The 22,941-nt window shown below is 33.8% G+C and overlaps 1 protein-coding gene across 4 annotated transcripts in view; it reads right to left on the bottom strand.

The window, feature by feature from the left end:
- Positions 1–1,112: 1,112 nt before the first annotated feature.
- The window catches only part of Syn1 (Syntrophin-like 1), a 343,519-nt gene continuing 321,690 nt past the window's right edge, over positions 1,113–22,941 (bottom strand). For all 4 annotated transcript variants that reach the window (XM_029318793.2, XM_029318791.2, XM_029318792.2 and 1 more), the window contains 3 exons: positions 11,099–11,313; positions 9,073–9,290; positions 1,113–8,257 (listed from right to left, as the gene is read on the bottom strand). In XM_029318793.2, the coding sequence (XP_029174626.1) occupies positions 8,165–8,257; positions 9,073–9,290; positions 11,099–11,313 (526 nt within the window). In that variant the 3' untranslated portion in view covers positions 1,113–8,164. The remainder of the gene's footprint in view (positions 8,258–9,072; positions 9,291–11,098; positions 11,314–22,941) is intronic.

Below are 22,941 nucleotides of genomic sequence, written 5' to 3'. Positions count from 1 at the left end.
ATATATACATATATATGTAAGAAATATTTTTTATTGTTCAATTTTTGAACGATTATCAATGATTACAATTTGAAAGAAATTTTCTCTTTTCTTTTCTTTACGTTTCGATATATAATTTATATGACTACGCGATTGGAGTTCCGAAAGAAATTCAAAAGAATCGCGCACGGAGCTTCGTGACTGGAAGCGACAAAAGTAGGTTTTCACAGAGCGAGGAGAAACGGCGAGAGAGGGACAAAAAAGTTTTGAGACTTTGTCATTTTTATCGGCAGTCCCAATATCCACGTCTCGTGATTGCCTCGCAAAACTTTTCTGATCTGTCTTCCGGCCGAGGATCTCCTCCATTTCGCTCGCGGGGCTTACCGCACGTAAATCACACACTGCGTTTTAAGCACTCCTTAGGATGTGTTCAAATTAAGATTTTCTTATTTTCTTTTTTATCGCAAATATATTGATAATAAGAAACTCATTTCTTTACATTGTTGTTAAAATTTAATTTAAAAGACCAATATATATATATATATATATTATATATTATATATATATATATATTATATATATATATATATATATATATATATTAATTTTTTAAATTAAATTTTAACAACAATCTAAAAAAATGTTTATATATATATATATAAATTTATATATATATAAATTTTGCATTAGGTAATTATATTTTATATATATATATGTGTGTATAAATATCCCACATTGTCTTTAAATAAAATGAATATTTTTATTCTTAGATTGATTTCTTTTATATATAGTATACTTAGATACACACTTACCTCCAAAATCTTCTTATTTCTTGATTGTCTCCCTCATCGTAAATATATTATATTCTCGAATATTATTATAAAAAATTAAAAGCTACTCATGAAGAGTTAGACTGAAGAGAAAGAATATATATTTAAAAATTAAAATTAAACTTCGAACATATATATATTTAACTTGATCAACTGTACGTTTCATTGACAATTGACAATTGCTAGTCTTCTAATTTTTTTTATTTAAAATGTATTTTTTGATATTTTATTAATAATAATAATAATAAATACTGACAATAATAATAAAGCGATTTTACAAAAAGAACAAAGAATAACAATCCATTCGTTGTTCTAACCGTTCTTGTTTATTTGGTAACTCATGGAAATACAAATTCGCTGTAAAACTTAGAGAAAATAATAGCGGAAGGATTCCGTCACGTTCTGGCAACGACTCGCTCGAAATCATTAGAAAAATAACGCATTTCACGCGCGAACGAATCCGTTAATGAAATCCTCGATGTTCAACTTAGTTCGTTAATAATGATTATGTTAATAACTCGTTAATAGTCGCTTTATGCGCCTTTATGCGAGTCGCGCTCCATCGATCCGAAACGGATGCATTAATTTACCACCAAAATTCTCGCTCTCCCCCGCCATTTTCCTCGATACCAAAAGATTAGAGATTGCATCGCTCCAGTAAGTTTATTATAAAATATTTTTAAATATTATATATAATTGTTTCCTTTGCACATTCTTCCAATAAAAATTCGTAAAATATTAATTGTTAATTAATATTAAATATTAATATTGAATTAATATTAAATAACAATATTATATACCTTTTCTATAATAAATTATTATTTAAATATTATATACAGAGCTTCCCGAATAAAATTAAATAGAAAACCAATGAAAATTTCGAATTAATTGAATTATAATTTTTTATAATCTCGAATCATTCTAGCATATAATTATGTAATTTCTGATAGAAATAAACGAGCAATCCCATCTCCTCGAACGGCAATTTCGTTAAATAATCTATGTACATAGACGAGAACTACCGCCCGCATATAGGGGTTGCGCGAACCGCAAGGGCGAGATAAAAGACGTACTTCCGGTTTCGGCTCGGAGAAGCGCTCGGAAAGTGACAAATGGGCACAATCAATATTACATGACTTCGTTGATATGTCCTACTTAATCTCGAAATCTTATTATTGTACGTCCACCCTATACAACACTCAACAATCTCGATGGGAGACACTCGTATGTGTTTTTTTTCTTTTTTCGTGCATTTTTTTTTTTCATCATTTATACAGATCAAAAAGGAGAAGATCACACAGGCTTTTATAACACACGCACCCTGGACCATGTTTTCTCTCTTTTTTTTTTTTTTTTTTTCGTTTATTCGTGATAAGCGAAATTTGTCTGCGCGATATATGTATTAGAAAAATTTGTATCGGTATAGTTAAAATATTATTATTATTATCGTCGTCATTATTGTTTGAAAGGGTTGCCCGTCAGCTCCGTCCTGCAGCCTCTCTTCCTGAAACTGATACAAGGCGGCTATGCGGGCATTACCCTGTGACAAGACCCCGCATCGCGGTGGTTACCCGTTTCATGTCGCTGTCCCAAGTAGACACCCATATTATTATCATTATTATTATTATCGTCATCTCGTTTATTATTATTATTACGATTATCATTATCGATAGAATAGTCGAAAATGAATACGTGGCAGGAAAGTACCGAGGAGAAGATTAAGAATTGATAGAGAGAGAGAGAAACTTGCGGTTATAGTATTCTCCGAGAGAATGTAGAGAAAATAGTGCGAATATAAGTGCTCCGCGAGAATGAGAGAGAGAGAGCACTTTTTTTTTCGATAATACAGATGGATAAATGAATAATAGCGCGATGGTCGTTTGGTCATTTGTATCGATATACAGTCTGGTGAAAGTACGATATATCGAATACAACTCGATATGCTATAAAAGTCTGTGGAGAAGCCTTCGTTTTTTCTTACACACCCTCTCTTTCGTAACCTCGTTCGTCAAAGATAACCGCTTGAACGCCTGATTTCCTCGTTTCGAGATAATTTAAAAAAGTTGAGAAATATATTGTGTGTATGATATATTGTCGATTGCCAGTAAATCGCACTTTCGCATTTCGGTTGATGTACTGGAATTGGGTGATGTTTTAAATCTTTCAAAGCACCGACTTTTTCTTAAAATTATGGGAGGAATTCGCAAATTATATCGAGAGTCGTGAAATCAAACGGAGAGATTTCTATAGGTATCCTTCGTATTTGTAAAAATTAAATACATAGTTTGTAAATTGGATTCCAAGGATTTTGCATTCTGTACAAATTCTCATATATCTTCGAGAGGAATCGGAATTTATAAATTCTTATGTCATCTTAATTTATAAAATTTGATTTATATTTTATTTCTTTTTATTTAGATGCGTATAAATTGCTGAATTTTTTCTTAAATTTCTAACTTCCGTATATTTTAAGTATTAAATTGCAAATTATCTTAAAATTTATTTAAAAAATTACAAATAAAATTTATTTAAGCAGAGAGAAAAGAGAGAGAGTTAGAGAGATAAATATCGCTGTGAAATGAGTTTCAAGATTATATATATATATATATATATATATATATATATATATAGGAAATCATGGGGTTTTAAACTCTTTGATTATATTCTCCAATACTCTTCATTTTCCTTTTATATTTCGAATAAAAGTCTCGGATCCTTGGAAATCCTCACAATCTTATATTCTCTTTTCATCTCGTTTTATAATTTTTCTTTTTATTCTTATATTTCTCTGAGCAAAATATGACACGAACAATCATTCAGGTAGACTATTGCTTTTGAGAAACAAAAAAATCAGGCTGCACACATCGACGTTTTTTGCTACTTTAAGTTTACCTGCGATTTAAAGAATATGAATATTGTACAAAACAACTAAAATGGCCGCCCATTGATTCATCAAGGAACCTTCTACTTCGAGCGTTTTTTTTTTATTCTTTTGATAGAATTTTGTCTACGTCGTAAACAAAAGTGGTTCAGAACGCCATTTTTCACGATCCAAACTACCCAAGGATTCTTGCAAGGATATGTTTTTTATCGCTTAAGGAGATGCTGACCAAATATATATTTTATCGATTGAAAAAGTGAGGTTAGATTCGACTATAAATCTATTTATTGGCTATACAGATTACTTATTCTTGAAATTATGATCCTCCTCCTTATTTTTTAATATTAATACTTTCATTGTACAAAAAGATTTATCGATCTATATAGTCAATTAAAATATAGGCACTTGAACTTATAAAATCTCATAAAATTATAAGTTCAAGTGCTTAAATTTTGATTGATAAACCCTTTTGCACAATTAAAGTATTAATATTAACAAAGGGGATCATAATTTCGAGAATAAACAGTCCGTATAGTCAATATAAATAAATTTATAGTCGAATCTAATCTCATTTTTTCGATCGATAAATTATATTTGGTCAGCATTCCCTTAAATTTGAATAATAATTTTTGTATTACACGTGCAGGCAAAGTGGCACTTTGTGTGCGTGTTTTCTGTGCGGAAAGCGGCCGATTTCCCACGCCGCCATCTAGCGGCGACACGGCTATTCTTGCACCATGCCGCCGTAAGATGGCGGCGTGCGATCGGCCACCTCGCGCACAGAAAACGCGCACAAAGCCACTTTGCCTGCACTTGTAATACAAAATATCATGTGTATCAAGTACGGATTGACAATTGTTCACTCGTGACCAATTGCCAACTTTCCGCACTTGATACACAATACACTATTTATCACTCATAAAACGCCTTGAATCTTAATTCAAGAATCATTTGCTACAAAATCAAAATGCTTGACAAGTTTCGTAATTTTTCGAATTATGCTCGGTTCCCTCGATCTTACATGATAAACATCCTTGTTCGACTTTGGAAAAAGGCAATCGTCTAGTTTTCGTTTTTATTAAATTACAAATTTTACAAACGTCGCTTCTTTCCATATAAAATTTTCTAGAAAAGGTGCGAAATGGTTCGCCGAATTGCAGAATTTAAGGATGGGGGATCCTCTTCTCTCCGACACGAAGGAGCTGGAAGATTCCGAACGTGTATAAGTCAACTTCGATTTTCACCTCGCGAAACGGCCGCCAGGAGGATATTTCCATTTTGTCTGGCCGAGAGATCGATGGCGATCGCCTCTCGAGTACAATTCCGAGGGTGGTATTTTGGCCGAGAAACGCGTTTGGGGAAGGATATTCCAACTTCCGCGAACTCACTCGAGGCGCCTTGACTGCAGGCAGGTGGGTGGGGGTGGATAGGAGTGGGTTGGGGTGGGAGTGACATAAATATCGCCTTACCGAAACGAAACACGTTATCTCGCGGAAAGTTCCCCGCTGGAAGATCAAGAGAGTAAACTCCTTAAGTCCTTTCCAGGTGTTTCCAACTTCTGCTGGACTTTAGTACCGCGTGTGACGCGCGTAACATTTTTTCCTGGTTCCTTTTTTTTTTCGAAAAACTCAACCCCCCAATCCATCCCGGTGTGTTGAAAAATTAAAGTAAAGGGAAAATGTGATAATTTTCCTCTCCCGGTGTAATACATGAAATGGTTGGTCGATTGAGAGAGGAACCCGCTAATTATAATTAGCCGCAATGAAGTATCCACCCCAAATTTGTCTCTCTTTATTTCCGCATTGTAATATATATAATACAATGTGTATAATATAGTCTGACGAAGCTCTTGGTCGGAATAATAAACAGATTTATTTTATCATTATTATTATTATTATTATTATTATTATTATTCTTTCCTGCTTCTCTTTCTCTCTTTTTTTTTTTTTTTTTAATTCCTTAGATGAGTTTAAAGGAATGTGTACCTTGCAAACTTTCGAGGGAACTGAAGGATCGAATACCAATGAGCGGCTCATTGTTGGATAATAATAATGACTGATGTTTTCATCGTCGCATTTAACGTTAAAGTTTTTTTATCTTCGCGTGCGTCGCATCGACAGAAAAATGTCGCACTATTTTATTTTTCGATATTAAATTTTCCTCGTAAATGTGGTGGCTCTGTATATAATAATATCACGCGATCTCTCGAAAATGATTATACGATTGGTAGTTGCGTTTACGTCAAATGCGCATACAACGCGATATCTCGTGACGATGAGAGAACTGGATATTGGAACTGGATGAGCAACGTTAACGTTATATATACAGTGAAAACACAGGCCTTTATTATAATGGCTTCTACTCTCGTAACGAGTACGTTACACGCTTCGTCTAAACGTTTCTCGATCGTACGCGAGAGATCAGAATTATCGCGATGTTTAAACGACAAAGAGAAATTTCAAGATTTTTATTTTTTATTTTTACGCGAAATATTTTGGTGTATAAGAATAATTGAAATCCGTTGAAAATTTATTTAGCCGAATATAACACGATGAGTACACGAATATTGACTAAATAAAATGTCAATATGTTTGGGTACGTGTGTGTTCGTGTCTGTGTGTGCGAAGCTTATCAAGCTATAAAATATATCTCATCTGTACATCGTTACATCAATTTACGAATAATATATTACTAAAAGTACTAAAATAAATTGATAAAATAAATTGGTGAAATTAAAAAATAGCATTTACCTAAAATATCGCAATTTAATTGAATTGGTTTAATTAAATTAATTAAGTTGAAATTAAATCAAAATACTTACGCAAATAAAATGAAATTATTAGCTCTCGAACGTATCATTTGTCATAAAATATTTATTTTACAAATTTTTCTCTTAAACGGGACATATATTTCAAAATGAAATCCAACAGATGAAATAAAATTTCATTTATAGTGAAACAATTTTTTTCCTCTTTCGGAAGTATCTTTAACATATGTATATTTAGCAATCATCGGAATGTGATTGTACAATTGCGCGCATGATTATTTTCCAAAATTCAGATTATCATCGAATTGCGTTTGAGGGCCGAAATATATTACATCAAAGCATCATGATCGTCGTTTAAACAATCGCGCCTAGATCCGGTTTCCATGCTCGTTACAATATAACCACAATTCGACATCCGAGACAGGATCAGTGTGAATATTTATTTCGATAATTCCGCCAAAGTCAGTTCTTTTGCGATTAGTCCTTATATATATATATATGTATATATATATATATATATATACTCTTAAGATTAGGTAAATAGTTAATTATATATATAATTAGTTACTTAGGCGCGTTGATTAGCGGCTTGGGCGTTTCCTTCTTCACCCATCCGCCTCTCTATCCTTGTTACATGTGTCGTACTTTCTTCAATATATCGTCTCCTGGATGGCTTCGTATCGATTATCGTTGGAGAGAAAAAAAATCTGGAGAAAGGGGACTGTCGCCCGATTCTTTTTTAAGGATCGTCCCGAGTCGATTTATCGTATAATCGAGCTTCTCTTGAAGATTCTATATGGACTATCAAACTTATACACATATAATCTTTTTCTTTTCGTTCTTCTTGTATTTCCTTACATCAAGTCCGAGAATTCTAGGATGTGCGCAATTCGGATATTTGCATTTGATAAAAAGAATTAGGCCGTTTAAGATATTTTTGGAATTTTTTAAGTATTAGGTAAGAAGAGAATAGGTACTTTTAATTTTAGAAAAAGAGAGGGAAGGAGAAAGATTATTGCAATTGTGAATATTTGATTTATTTTTGACAATTCTTGATATGTTTAACGCTAAAACGTGCAATAAAATTTAGGAGATAGTAAGTATTAAATTTTTGAGAAAATTTTGAAAATTATTATTTTTAGATTGGTTTTTGAAAATAATTTTTAAAAATCTCTTAGATTTCAAGGTCTTAGACTCGTGAATATTTATCTAAAACCTCAAGTGTGTTAATTCATAGAATCTTAAACTTTCAGATTCTGGCATATATTAAATAATTGGAGACAATAAATATTTTTGAGAAACAGTTATATATTGAAACTTTGTTAGATCGAATTTTAAGAGAGCAATTTTAGAATCCTCGGACTATTATTCTCTATATGAACTTTCTCTGTCCTATAATATCAGTCATTCCCAAAATTGTTTCTTCGCCGTTATACTCTTCAAATCTATCTCTTTTTCACATTTTAATGTCGCGAAGAACAGAAACACTGTACGCGACGCGACAAGGGCAAGAATAGCCCTTGCATTTTTTATATTTGTGTCTCGTGCCTCATCAAACCTCGTTTAATATCGAATCCTCGAAGAGAGAAAAGCCCTTTTCTCTTTCGCGCCGTGATTCATTCTGGTTCAATGAAGAAAGACGCTGGTAACAGACCTGGTGGTGTGAGGGGGTAGATCGGGGGCCTCTGTCAGGGCCCCCTCGTGCCCCTATGCGCTCAGACCGAGCCGATGTATCTTCGCCGAAAGGAAGTTGTGCAGGACAAACACGATCGGTTTCGGACAGCTCTCCAGGTCAAGCTCCTGTAACAAAATCAATCAATACTTCTTTATTCAGTGATGATGTATGTACATAAATATATACAAAAAATAATATATATTTGTATACAGGGTGTAACTAAACAAAGGTATACGAAGTACATCATCGGATGCAGGACGACAAACTAAATTGAAAAGTCTTGAGCCATTTTTTAATCTGAGCTTTATTTTTCACGCTATGAATTGTTAAAGTTGGCCAATTAGCGCGGGGCTACAACGGAAAACAGCGTAGGCGCCGCCTTAGTAGGCGGCGCCTACGCTGTTTTCCGCGCGCTGATTGGCCAACTTAAACAATTTATAGCGTCAAAAATAATGCTCAGATTAAAAAATGGTTTAGAACTTTTCGATTTAGTTTGTCGTGCTGCATCTGATGGTATGCTTCGTATATCTTTGTTTAGTTACACTCTGTATAATATACATTTTATATATTTATTATGTATTATATATTTATTATATATTATTATATGTGTATATAATATATATAATTAATATTAGAAATGTTCTCTCAATGTAAAAAATTATACGTATGTATATAATATAAGCTTTTCAAATATTTATAAATCCAGAAAGTAGAAAAAGCATTATGATAAGTAAGAGCAAGTCTAATAATTTTTTATTGATAAAAAAATCGATAGGACGATTCTACTCTCAAAATAAGTTTGTTAAATATTGTAGAGGATATAATGAAAAAATTTGCGATTACAGCAAAAAGTTTTTACAGTTTCACAAACTCGGTTTTACGAATTCTCTCGAATTTTATAAAGTTCTGAAATTTTCGTACGTCTATCTTGAGTACTCACAATTTCGCCATCATCGCCCCCAAATTCGAGCCACAGGAGACGGGCGCCGTCGTCCGCGGACATTTTCAATTTGTCGAAGGATCTCTTCCACAGCGGGGTGGGCGGTGATCCAGGACTTACGCCGTTGCCGGCAGTGTTCCGCGTTCCAGCGGCATAAAGCGCGAATCCTTCCTCGTGATTGACAATTAACTGACAGGCCTTACCTTGCCATGTGCAACCTATAACACACGCAATGTTACAAAATTAAAATAATCTTTGAAAAAAAAGGAAAAATCCATTCAGATTCACGCATCCGAATAGAGTCTATTACAGAGAATCTAATATAAGTCGAAAATGTTTTCTATTATTTTTATGTCTTATTATATTTTAATATAAAATTTAATAAATACAAAAATTAATATTAAATTCATATAAAAAAAATTAATAGTTTATTTATGAAACTTTCTTAACAAAATGTTTATTATAAAAAATAAAAATAAAAACGTATATTAATTTTTTTAGGCATTGCATTAGATTATTAACACATTTTTTAAAGATATTTTATTTTTGGAAGGAAGGACTATTCTATTATAATTTTCCCACGTTTCATACTCTATCCTCTTCATTCTCTAAAGAATTTCAATTATTAGAAATTAATAAAAATGTTTTTTGCCAATCTACAGCGGAATGCTTAATCAATCTTTATTTTAAATGATCGTAGTTTGTATGCCATCGCGTTATATATTTGCCAACTAAACATTGAATTTTCAATTGAATTTCTGGTTACAACGTACCAGCATTTCTCTTTATGAGGCAGCCTGTATATATACATATTTTTCTTTTCCCATTGCGCGTTCTCTATCGCGTCGTTTCTTTATTATCGATGAGTTCGCGAGACACGAACAAAAAAGACGCATATGAAACGGGCGAGGCATTCATCTCGATTTATTATTGCCGTTCGTCGTTGATGAAAAGAAATTAAAATTCATCGAACCGAGCGCGGAGAACGACAGAGAATATAGATGTCGACTATCATCCTGCTTTCGTTAAAGAAAAAAAAAAGAAATGGCCTCGCTATTTCTTGAAATATTTCTCGCTCTAGGAATCTCTCCCTCCCTCCTCTTTCTCTCTCAGTTGCACAATTTCAACTCTCCATTTGCCAATTTTATTCTTTCAATTTTTTAGCTATTCGATTTTCGCTTTATTAATTTTATTTTCGTTAATTCGAACATTTATTCGAAAAAGAACCATCCCTAAATTACGTAAAGCTTTTTTTATGAATTTTGATCTTTTTCCTCTCCCATTTAAGATTTTCTAATCTCTTGCATCTTACATAATATTTTACAATTTTATTAAAAAGAGTTTTCTAATATTATGATCAAATTTGACATTTACATTTATGAAAATAAGTCTTTTTCCAAAATAGCAAGTTATATATTCATTATTTCTATAATATGATTAAAATTAGTTGATAAAGGTAACTAATAAATAAACGAAAATGGCAAAAAAATTTTATCTTTTCTTAAGAAAAACACTTTCAAAAATCTTACGAAAAGAATTATTTAAAAATCTCCTCCTTCCAAAATTCTTACTTATGTTAAATTATTTAAATTATTTTAGTTATGGCTCTTACAACCCGAGGTTGTTTCTCTGACTGATTAAAGTCAGTCTTTATTTACAGAAATATTTACAGAAAATCGCCGAAAATATGCACCTCAGCAAAAATGTCGAGGAAGGCCATTTTTTGTAAGTTCCCAATTTTTGCCATCATAGGTTTCTAACTAAACCTTAAATTAAAATTTTATTAAAGTATACTCTATTTGAAATTAATTAGAGAACGTGGTTTTATTAATATTTTATTTTCACAAGGCTTACAATTTAGTTTGCGAAAAACCCTTTATTTTCAATCGCTTATAACTCAAAAATTATTGACGCGTCAATATTTTTGCTGAGGAAAGATTGTCTCCAAATAATAAGATCTTGTATATTTTCGGCGCGACACCTTATGTGAAACACCCTGTATAATCAACATGCGGGAAATACTTACGAACGGTGTACTCCCGCAAGGAGTGAGCTGCCGCGTGACATCCCTGAACGATCGCCCGCGCCCAGGCCGCCAGATCTCTTCGTGTCTCAGCTCGTAAATGATGCGTGATCACCCCGTCCATCGTGCCGACCCGAACCGCGAACGTCGCCCCGTGTTGAGTCGAACCGCTACTGCTACTCGCCGCTTCGTTCTGCCGCGTCGGGGAAGAAACCAGTCTGAAACCGATTCGAATCGTCGTCGTTTGAGAACCACCAGCTCCTTAAAAACGTGCATTATTCATCTCTCTATCTAGGTTGGGTTACACCAATTCGCGTTATAGATATTTAATCCTATTACTTTTATCGATGAATCCAAAGCGATTTGAAATGTCAAAAATGTGTCGGAACTTTTCTCCGTCCGAAAAAAAAAATATAAAAGAGCCCTTGTATTCGAAAACCTAAAATATAACAGAAAATAGAATGAACTGCTGTAAAAAAATTGCCGCAGTGCAATGTGTCAAAAACACGTGGTTTGTATCCGAGTGCCCATATATTGATGAAAGAGTGAACAATTATTGCCGTATCGGGAAGAAAACTAGTCTGAAAGCGATTTGAATCGTCGTCGTTTGAGAACCACCAGCTCTTCAAAAGCGTACATTATTCATCTCTCTATCTAGGTTACACCAATTCGCATTATAGATATTTAATCCTTCTATCGATAAACCCGGATATCCAAGACGACTTAAAATGTCAAAAATGTGTCAGTACTTATTCTGTCCAAAAAAAAATATAAAAAAGCCTCTGTATTCGAACATCCTAAAATGTAACAAAAAAGAGAACGAGCTGCTGTAAAAAAATTGTGCAATATGTGTCGAGAACACTCGAGTGCTCATACATTGATGAAAGTGTGAACAATTATTCATCCAATTATATATCCAAAGCGGCTTGAAATGTCAAAAATGTGTCGGAACTTTTCTCCGCCTGAAAAGAAAATATAAAAGAGCCTTTGTACTTGAAAACCTCCTAAAATATAACAAAAAAGAGAACGAGCTGCTGTCAAAAAATTGTGCAATATGTGTCGAGAACACTCGAGTGCTCATACATTGATAAAATTGTGAACAATTATCCATCCAATTATATATCCAAAGCGACTTGAAATGTCAAAAATGTGTCAGTACTTTTCTCCACCCAAAAAAAAATATAAAAGAGCTGTATTCGAAAACCTCCTAAAATATGACCTAACCTACAATATAACGAAAACGAGAACGAACTGCTGTAAAAAAAGAGTTGTGCCGAAATGTGTCGAAAACACTCGAGTGCTCATACATTGATAAAATTGTGAACAATTATCCATCCAATTATATATCCAAAGCGACTTGAAATGTCAAAAATGTGTCGGAACTTTTCTCCGCCTGAAAAGAAAATATAAAAGAGTCTTTGTACTTGAAAACCTCCTAAAATATAACGAAAAAGAGAACGAGCTGCTGTCAAAAAATTGTGCAATATGTGTCGAGAACACTCGAGTGCTCATACATTGATAAAAGTGTGAACAATTATCCATCCAATTATACATCCAAAGCGACTTGAAATGTCAAAAATGTGTCAGTACTTTTCTCCACCCGAAAAAAAATATAAAAGAGCCTCTGTATTCGAAAACCTCCTAAAATATGACCTAACCTACAATATAACGAAAACGAGAACGAACTGCTGTAAAAAAAGAGTTGTGCCGAAATGTGTCGAAAACACTCGAGTGCTCATACATTGATAAAATTGTGAACAATTATCCATCCAATTATATATCCAAAGCGACTTGAAATGTCAAAAATGTGTCGGAACTTTTCTCCGCCTGAAAAGAAAATATAAAAGAGTCTTTGTACTTGAAAACCTCCTAAAATATAACGAAAAAGAGAACGAGATGCTGTCAAAAAATTGTGCAATATGTATCGAGAACACTCGAGTGCTCATACATTGATAAAATTGTGAACAATTATCCATCCAATTATACATCTAAAGCGACTTGAAATGTCAAAAATGTGTCAGTACTTTTCTCCACCCGAAAAAAAATATAAAAGAGCTGTATTCGAAAACCTCCTAAAATATGACCTAACCTACAATATAACAAAAACGAGAACGAACTGCTGTAAAAAAAAGAGTTGTGTCGAAATGTGTCGAAAACACTCGAGTGCAACCGTACATTGATGAAAAGGCGAACAGTTACATCTTGACAGAGGAGTTAAATAACAATTCCGGGCTAAAAATCACGGGCTGTGTCGGGGAGTTAAAAAAGTGGCCGGACCTTTATCGAAGCGATCGAAGCGCCTTGTAGCGAGTCACGGCATGGATTTCATTCCCGCGCGTCGTCGTCTCCTCGTCCCGACCATCCCATCCGGGCGGGTGGGTAGGTAGGTAAATTACCTCGTCATCCGGCTCGCCTCGCTCGTAAAATCGTCGCGGCTTTATTGCATGTGGGACGAAGCTGCAGCGTTCGCCTGACACGGGTTCGGGAACGCGCGTATCTCCAACCCCCCTCGATCTCCTCGAATCCCATTCCCTCCCACCCCAATCTGCCCGCTGACGAATGGTCCTGACGTTCGCGAGCTCGCGCGCTAGATTTATAGATTTTTCCGAGGGACACTGGCGAGTCCTCCTCCCCCACTCCTGTGCTTGCTCTCGTCGAAAAAAAAAAAAAAAAGAAAAACAAAGAGCGATGGAAAGAACATCCCCCGATCCCCGATGGAGGACGGAAAGAGGACAGACGCGGAAAATGGCACACTTGGACTGGAAAAAATACATACTCCCGGCATCATTCGACGTGCCTAATAGTCGCGAGAGATGTAGTTGGCTTTTTGTAAACAGAGCGAGGTATTTTCTACTTATTTCTGAATATGGCTACTCTTGTAGAAATTTCTATCTACACCTTCTTTTAAAATTACGTTGCTTGAAACAATTGAAGTGGAAAGAAAGGGTTTGGTTAGGTTAGGTTAGATGTATTTATTGAATATGTCAGGTTAGGTTAGGTGTATTTGTTGAGGTTAGATGTATTAATTCGAGAAGAGACTACGGATAAAAGATATTTTATAAGGAGACACATTTATGTCGATTTTTTATCTTAAGATTTTACGAGATATTCTCCTCTCCACTTTTCCTCCTTTCTTCTACTTATTACACGTTATACCGTTAATGTCCAAGATAATTCGATTTCACTCGACATAATGGATATTCATAGGTCATTATCGCTAACGCGTATCACAGGAACGAAGACGCTGAAGGAAGGAAAGAAAAAGAAATAAAATAAAGCAGCGGAAGAGCGCGACGAAAGAAAATTCCGATAAGCGGGAGGAAGCCTGGAGAGACAGCCGCAAACGGTAAATAAAAGCGTTAAACGAGAATGGATGCTCGTCGGCGGCCGTAATCCGACGAAAAAGCCCGCAGGAAGGAAAGAAAGTTTCCCTCGGGATAGCCGAATCACTTCCGGTTTGTCTCGCAGTAAAACTTCTTTAAGTCGGCCATTTCGCGCCCTCGCGTCGGGCCCGATACGGGCCCCCTCGACCGGAAATAGAGCTTCCTGACGTGCTTCCGCCGTCCTTTACGCGTCTCCTTCATCGTCTTTTGGAGAACTTTGAGGAAAACGATGTCTGAATGTTTGGCGAGGAGGAAAATGATTAATAGCGACGATATAAAATTCGAGGAAAATTTCCTTTCGGTAAAATACTGACGGATCTTTCTCTCTCTTTCTTTCTCTGCGGTTTATGAAAGCACCTTAATCATCATTGGATATTAAAAAGTCCAATGAATTATAGGACCTATACTAGTGTGTGTAAAAAAAATTACATAAAATTACGTTAAATTTTCTTGAGAAATTTCGCGACCGGATTAAAGAAAAGTTGTAAAATAAGAAAGTATATAAGTTGCGGGATATCATAATCGAATCTATGAGGATATCGATTAGTTTGAACTATGTATTGTATTGACCTACATGATAATATAACGGCAAGTTTGTCTCTATTGTAATTAACTTAGTACTATCTGCATTGACTGCCACACAAGTTTATATAATTAGTAACTCGAGCAGCATTGTCTTACATTCTATTGACTAAATATATACAGAAATAACAAACTTAAATCGAGTAAATAGACAACGATACGATTCGACAATATTGGAACAAAAAAACATTCTTTATTGTATCTTATTTTTCTTGATATTATTACGTGTAAAATATTACGTAAATATTATTATCTTATAGTGTTGTGCTTAGATTTTAAAATTAGCTACATAAAGATGAGATAAAAATGTGTAAATTCATCTTACAATTATATGAGATGAAGATAATTTTGTTTTAAATATATCTAGACAAAAAAATAAAATTATATGACGTTTCATCTAGATAATTTTCAGATAATATTATTTGTAAAATTGCTTATGTAAACACAATTATAAAAAAATGTTATAAAAATACTATTTAAATACTTTTATGTGCTACGGTTCTAAACCAAAATTATCGGAAAATTATTATAAATAATTTATTAAAGATAACATTTTCTTAATACACATTTTTATTATCTATATAAAAATAAGATGACACCAAAATTTTATCTAGATAATCATCTATATAATTTTATTTAGATAACAGCAAACACTACTACGTATAAAATATAAATTAACCACTTCAAAGAATTCGCGTCGGCGAGTTTATTTAAAAAAATATATTCTAAAAATATCTTTTAACAGATATTACACATACAAAGAATGCCGAGATGTGACACGCGAGTGAAACAATGAACCAGCATTTTTGCTCTCTTCCTCGGGATTTTTGCTCGCGAGAAAATGATACTCGGAATGTCCATCCTATATAAATACATATATACATCTATACATATATATATATATATATATATATATATATTCTAGCCTGTATATAACATAGACATACGATAGAGAAACAACGGGCTTGTAAGCTGCCACGGAACGATCGATGCCTGTGTTCCGGGTTTCCGGGCCTTTTTCACTTAAAATTTAAACGAGGCTTAGCTCTGGATCACCGATCATTCAAACAGCGTGACTGCCTGACACCGCATTTAAGCCGCTGGAAAACGCCAGGCGCTCGTCGTTAAGAGGAAAAAAAAACATCAACCCGACATTAATTCGCAACAATGAAAAGTTTAACGCGATATATGAAATAATGCAACGAGACATGCATTTCCGGCGTGCCCGCAATAACACGCATAACGCATTTGCTCCTCGTAACATTTCGCGTTTTATTTTTCCACATATGTATATGTATGTTTACAAAGGGACACTTTTGCATCAGATATTAAACGGTAATAGTTTTTACGTATTTACGGATATATATGCATGTATAACGTCGCGATATAAATTTTATATTTATGATAATTTTAAACGCGCAATAAAAGAGGAAACGTAACATTTTGCGTTATTGTTGTGAATTTTGTGATAAATTTTTCCGACCCTGTTTCCTGCAATTTCAAAATTTTCAATATCGCGCTTTGTATGAATAAATTATAGTGTGAATAACCTGGATTCTGTTTGTGGATACTTGAAAGATACATTTTTTATCTACTTGTCGATTTATAATTACGTTAGAATTATGTTGTTAAAATTTTCGTAAAAAAATCAAGTCTGGTCTTATCAAAGAGAATATTCTCCCCAAAATTTATGCAAACTTTATGAAACACCGTATATAAAGGACTTATTAAAAGAGGATAAAAGAGGGAAGGAAATCTAAAGAAACAAAAAATATATTCAAAGCAAGAAGTAAATATTATGATTTAAAATCTCTTCTCTCTCACCCTCAAACGTTAAAGTTAAAATATAATATTTTTTTACGAAGCATTGTTCTTGTTTTATTTTTTAAATTATTCTTTTATATGCAAATTTAATTGACTTTTTCTAATGCAACTCAATAATTTTGATTACATCTACGCTTTATTCAATTTGTTTATTAATTGTAATTCTAATTTATAAATTTTGAATCCGTAAAGTCGGACTATATTATATGTAATATTTGCAAGTTGAATTTATTAAACACGCATATATAAACATAAACACCTACATACTTCAACATTTATTATTCAAATCAAAATTAGCTCACTATATCCTGAAAACGCCACATATGTATATGTATAAGCGTGCAATTAAAATGTCATTCAACCTCGAAAATAATAACGATTGGTAACAGAAATAGAACAAGATATTAAATCACAAAGAATCCGATTAAGACCCGAGATCCCGTCATGATGAATGTCGATTTTCAGCACAAATCTATTGATACTCGCACTTGTCAGTCACAATTATATTTACCGATTACCGTCGATGAGAATTTACTGCCAATTGCCAAGGCAATCAATGCAATCTCTGCAATGATAGCCATTCAACATGTTTATGTAAATTTGACAAAAGTGAACTATAATTTGTTCCATTTTTTTTCAAAACATAAACATTAAGAAAAAAGAGCCTAAGGGTTAAACATTGCGCGTACGCACAGCTGATTCATTCAAGTGACTCTAAGAACGCGAGTCACGCGAGCAGTTGACAGCTCGGCCACGTGACTCGCGTGACATGTCGCGCGCTCGTCGGCGAAAGAAACACGTCGCGAGCGGATTTTTTTTTAATTGAAACGAAATTGATACAATCAGACTGGAGACTGTATGTGGTAAGAGTTTTAATTTCATTTATCAATAAATCTAGTGATAAATAAAATCAACTGTCAACTTTTTATTTTTTTTTATTACAGAATTATTATCTATATACGATACTTGACGTATATTTTTTATGAGAGACACTTTTTATTGATTAACAAACACGTCGCAAGCGGACGTTTTTTATAAATTGAATCGGGTTTGACACGATCAAACTGGAGACTACATATGTGGTAAGAGTCTCTTAATTTTATTCATCAACGAGTCTAGTGATAAATAAAATCAATTGCCAATTTTTTTAACTTTTTGTGAATGCTTTTTCATATACAAAATTGTTGCATTATATTAATTAACATTGATTTAACCACATGTAAACGACTGAAAACCAATATCCTCATGGACATTTTGCTGACGTCTCATATTTGTATGAAATGATTTGGCAATTTATTCGCGGTGGAAATAGAAATCGATATATAACAAGTAGTCTCTTACATGGCTCGAACGAGACCAATTGGAAAATAAGGTGGAACGAGTGGGAGGCAAAGGGAGACAGGGTTAGGACGGGGTTAGGACGGGATGCGCTGCGGGCAAAATCCTGAACTCGTTCCGAATATCGTACTTCGATTGCACGCGCGATCGGAAACTGTCGACGACACCTCCGATAATTAATGTCTACCCCGGAGGATTTAATTGATCCAGTTCACCGTTCGATTATCGAGATCTCATCTTTCATATCCCATCCTATCCCTCTTCTCTACCTCCGCCGCGTTTCCGCCTGTTCCCTTTTTCACCCGCTCTTATCTAGCCCTTATCCACTTAGTTTAACTCCTATCTCTATGACCTTTAATTTACTATGGCGGACAATTATGAATCTTATTAAGCTAACGCGAGAACGGCGAAGACATGTTACATTTAGGGACAATAAAGGAAAATTTAAAGGATATATGAGATAAGGAGGATTTGTATGTGTAATAATTTGGGAAATAATATGTAATATTAAATAAACGCAAGAAAAATTATTTTTAAAAAAGGATATCAAAGATCGATTTAACTATCCGACGTTTGAATTAAAATAACTCTTGAAAAAATATGTACATTATATTTTTTGATATTGTGAAAATTTTTTTCAATCATTAAGTTCAAATAATAAAATATTTAAATTTAAATATTTAAAGATTTTTAATAAAAAATCATACACTATTAATTAATTAACTATTTGTTTAATATACTCATATTCTAGATGAAATAAAAATTAAACGCAATTTCAAAAAAATTATCGAACACAAATAAATTTACTCATCAATATCAATAATGTTTCAACCTCAAAGTGAAATAGAAAAATCGTCAAATTAAAACAACACCGAAAATATTTAGACAGTACTTGTGAAATATTTTAATAGTCTCTTTATACACGTATTTTATCTAAATATAGTACGCTCTCAAAATTACTCAAACTCCCTTGGCGGGAGACAAAAAAAAACCGAAATAAAATGTTTCAGCGATAAATACTTAAATAAATTAAAAGTCAATTCGCCGCTAGTGAATTTTTCTTTGCAGCCGGAGTCCTCTGATGCGGAAGATTCGATGAGTTACGTACGCTAGAAAATATTTCTCCCTGCGGAATGTCCACCGCTTTTTTTCCAACGTTCGTTTTCCCTGCTCTTTGAACCGGCTTTTCTTCCGGCTGCCGCGGAAAGGCGACCGTTTGTCACTGGACATCGTGAAGAGGAGAAACTGAGAGAGGGGGAGAAACATTGGAGAAAAACAGAATTTGTGTGCCACCGAGAGTTGAAAGAGGAAAACAGAAAGAAGAACAGAGGAATGAAAGCTGAGAAGAAAAATGTAGACAGTGAAATTAAGTTTGATTATAATAGGGCAAATTTATTTCGTCTTTCGGAGATGAAAATTTTCAAAATAATAAATAAAATCTGCAGGAGAAAATTTTATATAGTAGTAGAAATAAATCACCTTTAATTTTATATATATTAAATTATTAGAAACAAATAATTGTTATTCGATAAAAAAAGAGTCACAGGATTTGAAATTCAAAAAATACAAGAATTTATGAATATAAAATTTAAAAACTATGAATTCACAATAGTCTGAGTCTGAAAAAAAAATAAAGAGTGAATCCGGAACGTAAATCTGTAAATGGAACGAAGCGCTTTTTGCTTTTCCTTTGCGGTAGTTGTTACTTTTATTGAAAGAGAAAAACGAGGAAAATCAAAGCTTGCTAACGGCCCATATCGACATCCGACTTTTTATGAGATATTCATCTCCTTCAATAAGACATATTTATAAATAAGGTTTCCAAGCATCATTTTTTTCTCAGAAATTATTATGATGAAAAAACTTTATTCGCTGTCTACTGTAAATTTATCACAATTTAAACTCATTAAAATAAATAATATATATAATATAGAATACATTTTCAAAATTACTTTCTAAATATTAAAAAAGTTTCTGTGAAAAGACAATGTTTAATGCAATTTTGAAAAAAGAAATAAACAAACATCGAATGCTCCATTTATTCTCTCTCTTTTCACTTTAATGACCAGCTTTGCGTCATTATTTTAATTTTCAATTGTTTCTTTGAAACTTTCCTACAATTCTTCAATATAAATAATATTTGCGACATTACTTTCAATTTTTCAACAAAGGCTTAACTATTAAATTCCTAGATAAGTACGTGTCCGCAATTTAAAAAGCAATGCAATATCCCGTCTCAATCGGGAATTCTATTTACTTGCAATCTCCATAATTGCGCCAAAAGGGCCGGGACGAAAAACATCGTTTCTGCGGCAGCTAATTGAAGAATTAAAAATGAGAAGTGGGTGTCATTCTTTGTAGCAGCTAATTAGATCTGAATTACTCAGCGACGAGGAGAGAGAGAGAGAGAGAGGCCGCGCGAGGATGGAAGGAAATTAAAAATTATCTAGGGTAGTTTAAGAGATGAATGCACTCAGCTCACTCCTTGCATCGTATCAGGTATTCCTTTAGTCGTCGTCGCTCATCAGGCTCTCGCTTCCGACGAGAAACTTTCAGAGCTAATTGATTTCCCGCCGAAGTCCCGGCTTGCATGTTGAATCATCTCGCAACAATCGAGCACTTAACGGCAAATGGCGGCGCCGATCCACCTCGCAAAATCTCTCCTTAACTGACAGTATACTCGCAATCGGAAATTGTTCAGCTTAGAAAAATTATGTATTTCTTGTATGAACCTTGAGCTGAATATTGGCGCACCGTGCAAGAAATTGCTGCATATTCGTCCCCTAAATTCTAACCTAGATAATGTTTAGCGTCTAATTTCATGGGTCCTATATATTGCCTTTTCTCGCGTCGTAATACGTGATATCCAGTTCCGACGATGCATTATATAAGCACCATAGGTGTTATAAATCTGCAGTGCAGAAAAAAAATGTGACAGTGGTTTGAAAATTCCTGTTGCGTTGCGAGCTCTAATCTGAATTGATGGTCGCGGGGCGAACCGTCGCCGATAATAAATAAACGCGTGAGAAGAAAAAAGATAATCTTCCCATAATACGTGCGCGCCTAATCTTGGCGAATATTGGAAACGAGCAATCTCTGGATATTTACGTGCAAGTGTATCAGACCTCTCTGTGTGTTAGGGAATATGCATCATATTTCCACATGAAATCCATCTAGAAAGATTGAAAATTGGATTCGAATAAAATAAATGTAAGCCTTAATTAATGTTCTTTTTATTTCATTTAATTATATTAGAGTTTATTAATTTATTTAGCTTAATTATTTGTATTTGAAAAAGTTATTTAATTTATTTATATTATTTTAATTTATATTAAAAAAATTAATTATAATCTTTAAATTGTTTGTTTAAAATGGTTTAATTTTTTATATTTTTAAATTAATTTTTGGTTCTTTTTCTTCAATGATTGAAGGTTGCATACAACACATAAATGTTGGATAATACGAAAAACAATTGCATTTGAAGAAGTTTGTCGATAAGAAAGGTCCGTCAAAAATATTCTCATCCTAAAATGATGAACGAAGGCTCAGACGAAGCTCATCGTTCTTTATATGATATATACATCGATTATGGAATTACTCTCGATAAAAATTTCGAATCGAAGCTTGCTGTCCCATATCGATCGCTCACATGTATTACCCTGTAGACATTTATTTCGTGAGGCTTTTCGGATTTGACGGATTAGAGTTGAGCTTCTTCTAGAAGATATTAATGCAGGTCCAAGGAAAAGAGGAAAGGCCAAGGAAGAGAAAAAAAAGCAGCAGGGATGAGATGAAGGGAGGGAGGGGGTGGAGGACTAAGCGTAAAAATTGCAGATAGATAAGGGTGCTAAGGGCGCCATTCGTCTACCTCGCGGCTGACAGGCACGATAAAGTTTCTTTTACACTGAACTAACACTGGCTTAACGCACTTCTTCCAGGACGAGCAGTCCGGATAAGAATATCGCGGAAAAGCACCCTCAGCAAATCCTAAACGCGACTTATTCTCACCGCCTATAATCAATAGAATATTGAAACAAGTTGAAAAAAATACGCAGAAGAATAGAAATAAATAGAAGGGCAACACAAATATCTTAATAAATTATATATTAATTACACCTGCATAATTAATGTATATTAAATTTTCCCTGTAAGAATTTCATAAAACAGATTTGATAGAAAGACAGGAAAGAAGATCTGGGCCTCTAATTTTCGATTTTTAATTAATTAGTGTTAAGGAAAAATATTGCAACTTTCAGAAAAAATTGTTGTAAAAATTAAGATTAATAATTAAAAATTTAATAAATTATAAATAAATAAACAAATTTTTGATAGACTATATGAAGCCTACTACGTCGTGAAAAAGTTGTAATTAATAATATATAGAATAATATTTGATTTAATAAACCGTGTAGCCTAGAGCGTAATCATCTTAAGCATCCGCTAATCGCGCAGGAAGTACCAGTGTGAGTGTTATAGTTGGGATGGTTAAAAGGAGACGACGGTAGAAGGAAGAACGATCCGATTCCCGGTTAATTAATAGCAAGTGATTAATTATCAGAGCCTGGCAACCCTTGTCAAACAAAACCGTCAAGACGGAACACGATTCGCGTGTGATCCGCGAATACGAATGCAGAGAAAGATATAGGATGCGCGTAGAAATGAAGAGGGTGATCATACGAAATGAGACACGTGCGTTAAAAAAGAAAGACGAGATATCCG

Source organism: Nylanderia fulva, unplaced genomic scaffold (genome assembly GCF_048542155.1).
Source record: "Nylanderia fulva isolate GAGA-0341 unplaced genomic scaffold, ASM4854215v1 Scaffold15, whole genome shotgun sequence".
In the NCBI taxonomy this organism is placed as follows: domain Eukaryota; kingdom Metazoa; phylum Arthropoda; class Insecta; order Hymenoptera; family Formicidae; genus Nylanderia; species Nylanderia fulva.
The sequence above is the reverse complement of the archived record's forward strand: the minus strand, read 5'-3'. Positions and strand labels throughout refer to the sequence as shown.